Source organism: Lissotriton vulgaris, chromosome 12, assembly GCF_964263255.1.
Source record: "Lissotriton vulgaris chromosome 12, aLisVul1.2, whole genome shotgun sequence".
Classification (NCBI taxonomy): Eukaryota; Metazoa; Chordata; class Amphibia; order Caudata; family Salamandridae; genus Lissotriton; species Lissotriton vulgaris.
Window position 1 is genome coordinate 797,573,765 of NC_141700.1, and position 15,240 is coordinate 797,589,004.

General features: G+C 48.0%; 1 protein-coding gene across 4 annotated transcripts in view; it reads left to right on the top strand.

Moving 5' to 3' along the window:
- Positions 1–15,240, top strand: part of CAMTA2 (calmodulin binding transcription activator 2) — an 897,177-nt gene that overhangs the window by 271,014 nt on the left and 610,923 nt on the right. For all 4 annotated transcript variants that reach the window (XM_086946206.1, XM_086946207.1, XM_086946208.1 and 1 more), the window contains exon 5: positions 8,556–8,691. In XM_086946206.1, coding sequence (XP_086802332.1) covers positions 8,556–8,691 — 136 coding nt within the window. The remainder of the gene's footprint in view (positions 1–8,555; positions 8,692–15,240) is intronic.

Consider the following 15,240-nt stretch of genomic DNA (forward strand, 5'->3'; position numbering starts at 1 on the left):
ACCTGAGATTTTTCTCATCTAGATGTCTTTGTGACTGCAGAGAACAAAAATGCCCAGACTTAGCCTCAATGTTTTATCAACCAGGGGCAATAGAGAATGCTTTATGGATTGTCTGGTCCAGCAAATTCCTCTATGCTTTTCCACCGATACCCCTGATTCCAGCAGTAATTATCAAACTGTCTTACTCGAAGGCTGGAATGATGCTGGTTCACAGATCTACTTCACATGTTGGAACAACCACACATTATGTATCTGGTGTTCTGACCAGAACATTAAACCAACCACGTGCCAAGAAGAAGTTTTTATTCCATACTTACTTCATTTGGCCAAATCTGGTTTATAATTTTTTTCTATTAAAGTCCAGTTTGCAGTTATTACTGCCAACAGAAAAGGCCCCTTGCACAGCTCTTTTTTCAAAGTCCCAGTTATTAAGGACTTCTTAAAGGTCAGCATAGAAGTTTCCCTCCCAATATGCTGTCTTTTTCCCCCTTGGGAATTAAACGTTGTATTTTCATGTCTCATGGCAGCTGCTTTCAAACCTATCCATAAAGCCTCATTACGATATCCTTCTTGGAAAGCTAGTATTATGGTTGTTATTATATCAGTACTTGAGGTAAGTGAAATTCAAGCCTTATGCTCTCATGAACCATACTCAATTTTTCATAGCAATAAGGTAGTTATGACAACTCATCAAAATTCTTACCCAAAGTAGTTTCAGATTTTTATATTAATCACACCATTACCCTACTGACTTCTTTCAGTATCAGTCAACTCCAGTAGAAAGATAGCCTCCTAACTTTACATGTGAGGCGGGTCTTGACATTTTTATCAGGACTATAGTGAACATATTCGTAAGTCCTAGCAATTGTTTGTGAATTATAGCCCTTTATGTAGAGTTTTAACCATAGCTAAATCTTTTTCCAGGTGGATAGTCTCTAACAAAATCCTGACTGGTAAACCAAAACCTCATTCTTCCAGAGGTAAAGGACCAACAGCTGCTTTGATGAGTAACATTCCTGTTGCAGAACTCTGTGAAGCAGCCACATGGAGGTCTATTCACACCTTTACGAGACACTATTGTCTTGACTCAGATGCTAGATTAGATCCTCAAATAGGACAGGCTTTCTTAAGGAATCTTTTTGCCCAGCTGCTTCTGTGGATTATCTTTCTCTCTTCCACCACCCTTTAACGGATGGGCTTGCTACTTCCGTCAGTGCTTATGATTATCAATGGAGAACACTGAAAAATAAATAATGGTTTCTTACCGGTAATGCTAGTTCTCAGGGGAATCTCCATTGAAGTCATAAGCAGCCCTCCCTTCTCTGCGTAAGAATCAAGGATAGTTAAGTGACAGCCTCTCTGTAAGAAAGAACTGAGATAACTGCCACCTGCAATGCATAATGGGAAACTGGATGGCTGTGAGCCCTTACAGGCAGTTTACATATGTACATAAGTACAGCCTATGTGTCTGCATTGCCCTATTCCTTCTTTTACATTTCCTTTAAAAAAAGTATGTAAAAGAGATTTTTGAGAAAAAATTAAATAGCTTCTCGCAGTTTTTTCTAGTTTTTATTACTGATATGACCTTATTTTAAAGTAATTGGCTAATATAGCCTACATTATAGACTGCAAAATGCTTTAAAAACTTTGTTCAAATTTGGCCACCCTGAAGTTTGGTGAAGAGCTACTCTTAAGAGGGTATATTTGAAAGACGTGCTTCAGGATCCCTGCACATGGGCTGGGCTGTTCAGTGCTTGTGATTTAAATATAGTTTCCCATGAGAGAGAACTAGGATTACAGATAGAAACCATTTCTTCTTATCATTGCTGAAACATGCTAGTTTGCATCTGGGAGGGCTCTTCATACACAGTTGTTCTGGGCACAGGGGGGATGGGACCTTTGTATGCCGACTGCATGTAACTAACTTTAGACATTAATATTTGAAAGCTGAAAGTATTTCATGATAGTGCTCACACCTTTATTCTCGATTCTACAGGATAGGTGTTTCTGAAGACAACATATTGCGGTCCATTCAAGCAAACACAGTAACCGCAATCCAGCACTTGACTTCTCTTAAAGAAATCAGTGTTGACCGTTCTTTTCTTGCAAGGCCATCCTCCATTTAGCGGGATGTTTCAGGTTTTCAATTTCATGGCTTGAAAATGTTTTCCCAAAGGAAACGGACAAGCAGCCAAGTGTAGTATCTAACTAATTGTGGGTTCTGTCTGAAACTAAGTTGCTCTTGAATGCTATTCCTTCCCAGGAGTGCCTTGGAATGCTTGAAAGTTGTGTATGTGTCAATGTTTGTTTCAGGGTTTGCACACCATCAATGTAGTTAGGCAGCATTGGTTAGTTTCAAATCATTCTACTTGTGAGTGTCTGCCGTGATGCAAGAAACCATGCAATATGGTCCTGGACTAAAAAAGTGTTATTGACAAGAAAATGCATGTTTTGCTTGGAGTGCAACCAATGTGCTTCAAAGGGTGCATGTTCGAGGCATGTGTGCTGTAGATACACATGCTTTGCATACACCTGCCATCTAGTGTTGGGTCCGAATGTTTACAAGTTGTTTTTCTTAGAAAAAGTCTTTTCAGTCATGAGGTAAGGTAACCCCAACTTACGGTGATGGTGCGCATGGGCATCGACTCCATTGTTAGATTGTTTTTTCCGCCATGTGGTTAGAAACCGAACTTTCGGTTCCCCTTGGTGCGCAATCCACTCCACCCTTGACGGTATTGGTTCGTACGTGTTTCCCACTTCTCTGTGTATCATTCATTAATGAAATGTAAATTTTGATCGAAAGCTTTGTGGATGGCCTTCAGGCTTAACCACGTCAGGCCAGCTCTCCGTCGATTGAATGGACTCCGTTCAAATTCTGACCTTGGTGCCACGCAAAGTATCCGCCCACCGACTCACACCACATGTGTAACCTGTGCTTGTCTCCGGAGTACAAAGAAGAAGACTGCAACACTTGCAGATTGGTTTGGTCGAAGAAAACCCTTCGCGATCATCAGGCTCAACGTCGAGAAATGCAGCGTCAAAACATTGGAGACACCAGATATCTTCGATGAAGAGTATGTGATAGAAGAAATTGGTGTATCAGTGCAGAGGAGGAAGAGGTCGTCTCCGTGTCGGAGTTGGATTCAGAGCTCGAGATTACATACGGCGTAGAAGAACTTCCGCAGGGACAGGGTGACATGAGTACTGAATACCCCTTGTCTCATCAACCCACCCCTAAAAAACCTGGGGCTTCGGCACCATCTCTGCCTTCTGGCCAAGGTCAGCACATAGATGACATTTCCAATGCCCCACCTTCTAGCTCGACTCCGAAACAACCCGTCAAGGCTTCTGGCTTGTAATCAAGTCGACCCAAAACCTTTTCGGAACCGAAGCCCTCCAGTTCGAAGTCCAAATCCGTCTCGGAGCTGAAATCCACCACGCCGAAAAAGAAACAGCCTTCGGAGCCGAAATTCTCCACACCCAAAGGCCAACCCATCTCGGCACTGAAAACGGCGGTGCCGAAACTGAAAGATGTCCCTTTGGATCCACATTTTTACATTGTTCTTCCAAAATTGGATCCCAAACAAGAGACTTTATATTAACCCAGAAATGGGACATATTCATACCAAGCTACCTCATAAACACAAGCTTCCTAATGATGACAGTCGTTACAAGATCCCTTTAAACAAGAAGAATGTTGGTACCAGCCCTTTTCATCCACCACCAGCATCCCCTCAACTTCCACCCTCCTCTCTGACTTTAAATCCTTTGCACATAACACCTCAGGATTCTCCACTATCTCAGCATGACGGGACAATATTTATGAGGGGTACATGCAATTACCAGTAGATTCATGGAAGCATTACACAATTGACCCTCCATTAAACAGTGATCCAGACCTTTACCCTGCCAAGCCATCTCCACCTGATGACCATGTATCTTATCATGAACCCATTGTCGGAGCCCCAGAACACCATGGGGTGGTACTACACAAAGAATCCTTAGAAGAGGATTTTTTGTTTGAAGACACTAGGATTCACGCACAGGTCGACCCAAACACTAACTTTGCTTAAAGGTATGATGAGACACACTGATGACATTTTTAAAGATCCTGTGCATGCACGCATCTTGACGCCTAGAGTCGATAAAAAATATAAACCTTTCCCAACAGATCCGGTATTTATTAAGCGCCAGTTGCCACTTGACTCACTGGTAGTGTCCAGTGCTCGCAAGCGAGCTGATTCCCAAACCTCTGGGGACACTCCTCCCCCGGACAAAGAATCCAAGCTAATAGATGCTACTTGTAGGAGAGTAGGGTCTGCTTTCCTATGGTCACCCCCTACTTTTTGCTTTTTGCTTTACTGGTTTTCGACTTAATGTGGCTGCGGGCCTGCTAATCAGACCCACAGCCCAGCTGTTCTCTCTCTAAATTCATACTATTTACTTTATGTACATTACCAATTGGGAATTGGGTACCCAGGGCATAGGTGCATCCATGGCCTACCAGGGGCTGCATCATGTATTATGCCATCTCTGGCAGGCCACTCACATTGACACAACTGGCTGATCACTCAGCTGGGGCAAGGTCGTGTAATCACCCCTTGCTTAGGTGTAGTATCCCTATACCTACCTTTACATTTAGAGACTAATATACATATAAGTCACTCCTATGGCAGGCCTTAACAATCCTGGAGACAGAGTGCTGGGTTTTATGTGAGATGAGGCTCTAGCATGAGCTGAGCCTGTCTGAAGCTTTCGGAACCATATCCTTATGGCTGTTCTATGATATAGCCATACCATATACTCTTAAGTGCATTATAATCCTCGCGGTTGAATGCTAACTTTGGTTTGGCTTTATCAAACATGTCGTGTAAGGTGTCATACGCTTTGAAATACTACCCCCTCGCCAGTTCTGGCGACGGGGGTAGCATTCTACCCTTCTAGAGGGAGAAGACATGTTGTTCGTGTTCAGCATCACAAAATGGATGCTGCTGCCACAGACAAAAGTCTGACCTCCTGCTGCTGGGAGTCCTTCCAGCGAGGGAGGCTTGGCCAATAAGTTTCCTGTCTTGGGAGGTGCTAGCACCACCCCAGACAGGCCATAGTGTATTGGGGCAGGGAGGGCTGAATGAAATGAGACACTGCCTGGGGCACTCAAGGTGCTCCATGCATAGTCCGGTTGAAACCAGTTGCTGGGGCACTCCAGCCCCAGCTCGAAACTGGACAAAGGGAAAGGGGTATAACCACCCCCTTCCCTGGTCCCACCCATAGGAGGGACCTAACAGGTAATCCAGCCCCTCAGATTAGTATATAGGTAGGAGCTGAGTCAAGAGACTTAAGATCAATCCTGAACTGAAACTTGAAACGAAACTCTGGACCTTCGACATTCTACTGCAACTAGAAGACTAAAGAATCTCCCTTGTGTTCAAGGAGTGACCACCATGTGCAAACAGGCACCATCCGGCAATCTGCGGTTTACTTTGTCGACGCTCCCGCCGGAGCCCGAGCACAGAGTCCGACAAGAGCCAGACTTCCAGACTTCTTTGACCCCTATCCACAGTCACAGCAAAGCTAAGACCCGTGAAGGCGACGAGAGACGTGGGACCGGCCATCTTGAAAAACCTGCTCTTTGCTACTTGTGCAGCTTCTGAGGCACCCTCGAAGTTGTGCATTGGGGATTGAGAAGCCCCAGCCCGAGCACCTTCTACACCGACGCACAGCCCTCCACACTCCACGAGTGCCGCATGGGGCCTGCTAGTGTTTCTGTGCTCGACGCATCTGTCCGGTTACTTGCCCGTTGGCTAGTGGCCTCTATGACGATGAACCTTTTAATCTACACCGCTGTACTAGCAGGCAAACAATACCAGTTCAAAGTACTTCCTTTCGGAGTCACCACTGCTCCTAGGGTATTTACCAAATATCTGGCAGTAGTCGCAGCTCACCTCAGAAGACCATATATTCACGTCTTCCCCTACCTAGACAACTGGCTCATCAAAGCCAACTCTTACCAGAACTGTTTACTACAAACTCCGACCACAATAGACCTACTTCATTAATTGGGCTTCACGGTCAATGCACAGAAATCTCACCTGCATCTTTCATAGATGCAGTCTTATCTACGGGCTACTATCGACACTCTCAAAGCTCTAGGCTCTCCCAATGTAGCCAGAATTTACAACATTCAGTCTATGATGCTACAGTTTCAACCCAACCAAATGTTACCAGCCAGAGTATTCATGCAACTGCTGGGAATGATGGTGTCTTGCATCGCAATTGTACCCCGTACAAGACTTCACATGCGTCCCCTACTAGATTGTTTAGCACGTCAGTGGAATCAGTCGCAGGGTCAATTAACCGATCTAGTGTTGGTAGATGGCTGCACCCATCGCTGTCTGCAGAGGTGGAACCCATGACATTTATCAATAGGGCAGCCCCTCATTGACCCTATTTCATAGATCGTACAGCAGACGTATCCCAGACTGTTTGGGTTGCCCATCTTCAACATCACACAATCCAGGGTCTGTCGAGTGACAATCACAAAAGTCTCCACATCAACTGCCTAGAACTTCTAGCAGTGTTTCTAGCACTCAAAGCTTTTCAAACTCACCTCATTGGCAAAGTTGTCCTAGTTCGCATGGACAATATGACAGCAGTGTACTATGTACAAAAACAAGGGGGGGGGGGGACTCACACTCTCCAACTGTCACGCCTCTTTCAAGCCATTTGGAATTTGACACCATCATAGGATTTATCTTCTGGCAGAACACCTTCCAGGGGTAAACAATCAAATTGCCGACCTCTTCAACAGAAAGAGACAGCAAATTCACGAGTGGGAACTTCTTCCCCAAGTTCTCCTTCCATACTTACAACAAAGGGGATTCCTCAGATAGGCTTGTTTGCCACAATCAACAAACTTTGCCTCCAAGTTCCAACACCCACTCTCAAAAGGCAATGCCCTATGGATGAACTGGTCAGGGATATTTGCCTACGCTTTTCCGCCTCTCCCGCTTATTCCGTTTCTGGTTCGGAAACTCGGACAAACATCCTTCAGACTAATTCTAGTAGCTCCCACATGGGCCTGTCAACCAATGGTACGCCACCCTGTTGGAGCTGTCAGTAGTTCCTCATCAAAAGCTGCATCTGACCTCCAAGCTCCTCACTCAGAACCATGGAGAAATCAGGCATCCAAATCCCCAAGAACTAAACCTAGCAATATGGCTCCTGAAGTCATAGAGTTTGGTTCGTTGATGGTTGATTTCCTCATTGCGATCACCTAATTGAGGAGAGTTGTTGAGCTACAGACATTAACCTTCGAAGAACCCTTCTTTCAGCTCCACAAAGACAGGGTAGTTCTTCGCACCAATCCCAAATTCCTTCCCAAGGTAGTTTCTGCTTTTCATATTAACCAATCAGTTGAGTTGCCTGTGTTTTTTCCTCAACCTGATTCAGTAGCTCAACATCCTCTTCACACGCTTGATGTTAGCAGAGCCTTATCGTACTACATAGAAAGGACCAAAGATTTTCGCAAAACAAAACAATTGTTTGTTGCATTTGCGGCACATCACAAAGCCAATCCCATCTCTAAATCTGGCAATTCAAGATGGATTGTTAAATGCATTAAAAAATGCTATACAAAAGCTTAAAGGACTTTATACCCCGTACAGCGCATTCCACTTGCAAAATAGGGGCTACTGTGGCTTTCTTTAGGTAGCATCCTCCTAGCTGACATATGTAAGGCAGCACATGGTCTACACCACACACATTTATCAAACACTATTGTGTAGATGTGTTAGAATGCCAAGAAGCTAATGTAGGCCAAGCAGTGCTTAAGACACTTTTTCAGACAAGTGCAAAATCTACAGGTTAGTCCCTGCTTTGGTAGCATACTGCGTTGTAGTCTATGCAAAGCATGTGTATCTACAGCACACATGCCTCGAACGGATTATGTAACTTACCCAGTAAGAATCTGGTCTTGGCATGTAGAGCTGTAGATTCACATGCGACCACCCACCTCCCTGGACACCTACAGTTGTTGCAGTTCTTACTATTTACATCCGTACGCATGGACATCTATATTCTACACTCATTTACTCCATTCTCCCCCTCTTTCGGGAAAACAATCTAACAATGGATTGGATGCCCTTGCGCACTATCACTGAAAGGAGGAGTCAACTTACCTTGTGACTGGAACAACTTCTTCGAAGAAAAACAACTTGCAAACATCCGGACCCAACAATAGATGGCAGGAGTATGCAAAGCATGTGAATCTACAGCTCTACATGCCAAGAACAGATGCTTTCTGGGTAAGTAACATAATCCTTACACCTCGTCCAGCAGGAAGGCTAGTAACATAATCCTCAATGTGTAGCGGTAAAGTGTTTTGCTCTCACATACATTTCCTTGTCTGCCCATGAAGCTCTCCTTTGTTTGCTACTGTGCCATAAAATTGATGTGAAGTTTTATTCCTTATGTTCACTGCAGACAAAAGAGTGCTCAGCAGGCAGGAAAGATGCATTTTTTGTTTACGTTTTGTATTTCTTTTTTCTTTCTGTAAGACCCCAGAATGGTTCCATAATCCTGTACAATCGGAAGAAAGTGAAGTATCGGAAAGATGGCTACTGCTGGAAGAAAAGGAAAGATGGCAAAACCACCCGCGAAGATCATATGAAGCTAAAGGTGCAAGGCATTGAGGTAAGTGTGCTCTTAAACATGCCTGTGCCCCCCTCACCGTGAGGTTTACTGTTTATTCCAGCTACCGTTCTCTGTGTAGGGAGATGTCCTGCCATTAACCCGAAGTTATTCTAGTGTAGGATTAGGCATTAATAGTGCTTGCATCTTCTCACATTAGAGCAAACTACTCAGAAGCTAAATTTAGGTGGTGCTTGTGAATAGTAAAGAGTTGAAAACGTAGCTGTTTTCTGCCAAACAGTGTTATAGCACACAGCCTCTAATTCCAGTTCACATTATGTTCTGTGTAGGTTTTCATTGTTCTTTTTTGCACTTGCATTCTTTTGCTGCCGCACTCTGCTCAGTTCAGTTTTGTTCTGGCAATGATATTTCTGACAAAAGCCCCAGACCATTGTTTTTTAGCAGTAGCATTGTAGGTAGCCCCAGGCAGTCTACTTCAGCATTGTGATTGTTTACCTTTGGCAGAGCAACAGTAGCCTGATTGTGAACATCTATGCCCACAATTTGAATGGGAAAGATGCTGATGTTTACTGTGAAAATGCAGTGATCTTCAAGAGAGCAGCCACAGGTAGAGAGTGGGCAAAAAGGCTGGAAAGAAAGATATTCATTGATTGTTTTGTTGTAGGAAATATGTACTCTGGCATTAAACATATTTTCTAATGATATGTTTGAGCAATCTGAGTTCGCTACATGCTGTATAATAAAGCATTAATACAAAATATACAAAAGACGGTTTATCGTACGTATTTATCAGCAACTATCCAAACCAGATGCTGTGAAAAACAGCCCATGCATATAACATGTGAAAGAAACAGGTTAGTATTAGATTCCTTACCTTAGAATGTCCCCAGGCGTCAGACAGGATCCGGAAACTTTTGCGTAGCAATACCCCTGCGCGTCGGTAGGCGTCTGCGGCTCTGCGTCCGGCGTTGTTGACGCCGGGATGACATTGTCGGAGTACTTAGACGCCGCCCTTGCGCTCTGAAGTCAGTTCTTCTTTTTTCGGCGCCAGCCAGCGCAGGTCCGGAGAAAGTGGTACCCTTTAGTCAGTTTTTGACAAAGCTTTTTTGATCCTTTTTGGATCCGTTTCGAGTCTACGACTCAATCGGTGCCGGTAGAGATGCCCGGGTTCAAGCCCTGTGCTGACTGCAACCGACTGATGTCGGTTACCGACCCATGTCGGTTACCGACCCCCATCGCCGGGACCTACTTTGCCTGGGGCCCGACCACGATGACAAGTTTTTCCCCGACTGTCGGGCCTTGACGTCGAAGGTTAGGCGGGAGCGGTCCCGTAAGAGCCTCGAGCTCCGGCAGTCGGGCCCGCGCCGTTCGAAGGTCCGGAAGGAGGTCGAGGGACCGGTCGCGGGGCCGGAGTCATCACAGCTCGGCGAGTCGACACCACTCGTCGGGCTCCAAGTCCTCAGGTAAGAGGCACAAGAAGTCGAAGAGGCGACATCGCTCTTCTGACTCCCCCCGACGCTTGCGCGACGCAGCCGGGGGTTCGGGTGACACTGCCCACGCGGCTCCGCTAGAGCCGCAGGCGTCGCGACCTGCTCCATACCCGCCGGTCCCTGGGCAGAACGCGACGCCGGAGGAGATCGACGCCTTCCTCATGGCCATGAGGTCGCTCTCTCCTCCGTCTGGTTCTGCGGCGCCTTCGGGCCAAGCGGACCCGACTGGGTGCCCAAGCGGGCTGGGTGCTTCGGCCCCGGCGCCGTCTTGTGCTTCGGCCCCGGCGCCGTCGAGTGCTTTGGCCCCGGCGCCTTCGGGTGCTTAGGTCCCGGCGCCGCAGGGCCCCACTGGATCCGGTTCCGGATCCGGGTCGCTGCTGGTCGACCGTACGACCCCACCGGCGTCGGCCCTAGGGTGTCATCCCCGGCGTTGTGCGGAGATGACCCTGGTCCACCCCTCGGTCCGGATCCGGCATCGGAGCGGCGCCGCCGAAGAGGAATTCTTTGAGGATCTGGGTCCATCCTTTATCCCTGAATTTCAGGACATGGACGATGAGGGAGACTGGGGGGGGTCTGAGGACCCCCTGGCATGTGAGTGCCAGTCATATCAGGACTGGACACAGGAACTAGGGGAAGCCAGTGGCCTGGATACCTCCCCAGACACTGGTTTTGTCTCCCCTCCTACCGTGGCTACAGAGGAGGGGGCTGCTTATAGTGTGGTGCTGATGAGGGCAGCCAAGGCTTTGGCTCTTGAGCTCCCCGTCACACCATTGAGGTCTAATATCCTCACAGAGGTCCTTAAACCACAGGTAAGCTCCCCAGAGCCTCTACTGCCGTTTTAATGAGGCTCTCACAGACGTCCTGTTGGGCACTTGGTCCAGGCCCACTACAGGTCCCCCTGTAGATAGGAAAGTCGCTAGGCGCCACCTCCCAGCCCCGGGCGTCCCTAGTTTCTTGTCCACCCACCCCACCCGAGAGCCTGGTTATCCAGGCCTCCACTTCCCAATCCGCATTCCCGACTGCACCACCAGATCGGGAATCCAAGAGGTATGAACAGTTCGGCAAGATGATGTTCTCCTCCCTTAGTTAGAGGTTGCGGTCGGTCAACACCGCGTGCCTCTTAGGCCGTTACACCCATTCCTAGTGGGATACAGTTGCGGCCGTGCTGCCTGAGTGCCCGGAGGGAGCCCGGGCGAAACTCTGTCAAGCCCTCGCTGAGGAAAGAGACGCAGCGCTGTACTCTATAAGATGTGGACTGGATACCACGGACTCGCTAGGAAGAGCGATTTCCACGTCTGTGGCGGTTCGCCGCCACGCCTGGCTGAGGTCCGCCAACTTTTCGGCCTATGTGCAAAACACCCTTATGGACATGCCGTTCAATGGCAGCCACCTCTTCGGTGGCGAGGCAGATAATGCGCTGGAACGCTTTAAGGACTCCAGGGCTACGGCCAAGTCCTTGGGCCTGTCGGCCCGCGCCAGCAATCTTCTGCCCAGCGCTCCTTTTGTGGCCACGGAAGGGGTGCTCTCACACGTCCTGCCAGCCACGGGCCGCAGACTAACATTCAGCGCAATGGCAGACGTGGTTACCGTCGAGGCGGTAACAGGGGACAACGGCGCGGCCAGTCCACATCTACCCCGCAGCATCTGCCTCAAAGCCTTCCTAGTCCGAGCTTTCAGGCCCATTTAACGCCATTGGGGGGCAGGGTTTGCCATCACCTCCTCCACTGGCGCGCCATCACATCGGACAGTTGGGTGCTGCAAATCGTCCAAAGGGGCTATTCCCTCCCCTTCGAGGCGACCCCTCCAGCCATGCCACTGCAGTACCACCGAGTGTCGGGGGATCACTTGCAACTTCTGCAAGAGGAAGTTTCGGCCCTCTGGGCCAAGGGGGCCATCGAGCGCGTTCCTGGGCCAGAAGTAGGACGTGGTTGTTAGTCCCACTACTTTCTGGTTCCCAAGAAGGGCAAAGGAGGCCTACGCCCTATCTTGGACCTAAGGAACGTCAACGGCTTCCTCCGGAAGGAGAAGTTCAAGATGCTGACTTTGGCTCAGGTCTTAGGTGCCCTGGACCCGGGAGACTGGATGGTAGTGTTGGACTTACAGGATGCATATTTTCATATCCCCGTCCTGCCGGCCCACCGGGAGAGCCTTGGTTAGATCTATTCGCCACAGAAGAGAACGCGCAATGTCATCAGTTCTGCGCATTGGAATTTCCAAGGCGGCACTCGCTCGGAGACGTTTTTCGTCGCGAGTGGAGCCGCCGTCTGTTGTACGACTTTCTGCCTATACCACTTCTGCCCAGAGTGCTGAAGATCAGGCGCGACCGGGCCCAAGTCATCCTTGTGGCTCCGGACTGGGCACGAAGATACTGGTATCCCGAGCTACTCAGCATGTCTGTCGATCCCCCGATTTGTCTGCCTCTTCAGGAGGACCTTCTGTCGCAGCAGCAGGGGACGGTCCTCCACCCGAACTTGTCCAGTCTCCACTTACATGCGTGGAGATTGAGCGGCAGCAGTTGAGGCCATTTGACTTGCCTCCGTAAGTCTGTAATGTGATTCTGGCAGCCAGGCGTCCCGCCACAAAATCGGTATACGCCTGCAGGTGGAACAAATTTGTGGCATGGTACACAGCAAAGGCTGTGGATCCCTTCTGCCCCGATTTCAGAGGTTCTCCTCTTTCTTCTTTCTCTTGCCCAGCAGGGCTCTGCTCTGGGCATTCTCAAGGGCTACCTCCTGTCATTTCTGCCTTCTTCAGGCTCCCTGATCAGCCCTCTTTGTTTAAGTCCCAAGCTGTAAATAGGTTCTTGAAGGGCATCACTCATATGTTCCCTCCTGTTCCTTTCGTGATGCCTCAGTGGGACTTGAACCTTGTTCTGACTTATCTGATGTGCGCTCCCTTCGAGCCACTTCATAACTGTCCTCTTCGTCTCCTTACTCTTAAGACTGCATTCCTGGTTGCCATCACCTCTGCCAGGAGAGTCAGTGAGCTCCAGGCTCTTTCTTCTCAACCTCCTTTCCTTTCTGACCATTTGGACAAAGTTGTGTTGCGGACGCGACCCTCTTTCCTGCCTAAAGTAGTCTCAGACTTCCACATCGGTCAGTCCATCACTTTGCCCACCTTCTTTTCGCCTCCGCATCCCTAGGAAGAGAGGCTACACCGTCTGGACCCAAAACGTGCGCTCTCATACTATCTTGATCGCACACGCCAGTTCCGGGTGGATGACCAACTCTTTGTTGGTTACGTGGGCGCTAAGAAGGGACGGGCAGTGCACAAACGGACCATTTCTCGATGGGTCGTCTTGTGCATCAAGGCTTGTTACTCGCTGGCTAAAAAAGAGCCTCCTGTGGGGCTACGTGCCCATTCCACTCGGGTCACCGCGGCTACTACTGCCCTGGGTCGGGGAGTACCCTTGCAGGACATCTGTCAGGCAGCCTCGAGAGCCTTGCTGCACACGTTCGCAAGACACTACTGCCTGGACAGCCAAGTCCGGAGAGATGGCTTTTTCGGCCGTTCCGTTCTCCAGGACTTTCTGGTGTGATCATTTGTTCGCAGACCCACCACCGGGTTGGTATTGCTGGGGTATCTATTCTAAGGTAAGGAATCTAATACTAATCTGTTTCTTTCAGATGCACAAGTTACTTACCTTCGGTAACGATATATCTGTAAGAAACAGTAGTTAGTATTAGATTCCTTACCGCCCCACCCATCCTCCCTGTTCTGTGAACCGATATCTAGAGTTAAGGCCACCCCCTTTCAGGGTCCTAGTTTTCATGGCACCAGTGTTGGTTTTTATCATGGCTCAGCGTTTTTGGCGCGGAAAAGCTGTGTATAAGAACTGACATCAGTGCATGAGGGTGGAGTGTTAACTACTCCGACAACGTCATCCCGGCGCCGACGACGGACGCGGAGCCGCAGACGACGCCTACCGACGCGCAGGGGTACTGCTACGCAAAACTTTCCGGATCCAGTCTGACGCCTGGGGATATTCTAAGGTAAGGAATCTAATAGTAACTACTGTTTCTTACAGATATATCGTTACTGAAGGTAGGTAACTTGTGCTACAATGCAAAGATGTACTGAAATTCTGTGTAAACAAAATCACCAAAATCTGGGATTCCATTTCCAAAACTTCTCTTATTCGCTCTACACCAACTTGCTAGAATTTATTTACACCTTTTTCAAACCCTTGGGTTCCTCCTAGTTTCTAAATCCCCATGACAACAACATCCAACTCACGTAATAATCCCAATGTTGCCCTCTTACGACTGACAAAAAAAATGATAACTGGCTCCCTCTTCTCTGGAGTCATTCCTGGCCCTTTGAAACTTGTAATTGCCACCCCTCCTTAGAAATATGTATAGACCTGAGGGTACCTCTGGCGTATGTGTGGTCACTCAATTGGATGAGGGAGAGCTGGTCTGTATAAATGAGGCCAAAGTGGAGGTTCTGGTGATGGAGGAAAGTGGTCATGGATCCTTCAATAAACCTTTCTGAAAATCTAGAACCGAAGGATACTTCTCCAGTATTGGGGTGTCTTTCATAGATTCACATTTCTGAATCATTCCCCGTCGTCGGAGTGGGAGTCCCACAGTACATAAAAAAGCAATAATATGCCATAATAACATAGAAAAATCTTGGTAATAACCAACCAGGAAGTAAGGCAGCACAAGCTACAGGAGAAAAAACTTCCAGACTCATGACTATCCTAGTCATTTTGTATAGCCCAAACTACAGCCAATCAGGCATCAGCACCCACCAGAAGGTTCTTCTCAGAGGCTCAGGCTCTCAGATTTTCTACCGCACGTCGTGTGAAGGGAGTCTCCCAGAGCTCTGCTCAGTACTTCTCTATTTTCCTTCTGGAATCTAGTTTGAAGATGTCTTCATCTAAGAAATCTTTGTTCAGGCCTTGTGACTCTTGTGGTAAGCTCCGGCTTTTTAAAGAAGATCCCCACAAGAAGTGCATTTATTGCCTATACCCTGATCATCAAGTGAAGGACTGCACGATTTGTAGGACCTTCCCTCAGAAGACCCTCAGGGACAGAGAAGGCCGCCTGCTTTTGTGGCTACAAAAGCTCAAGGATCAAGACTATAATGTTTCTGA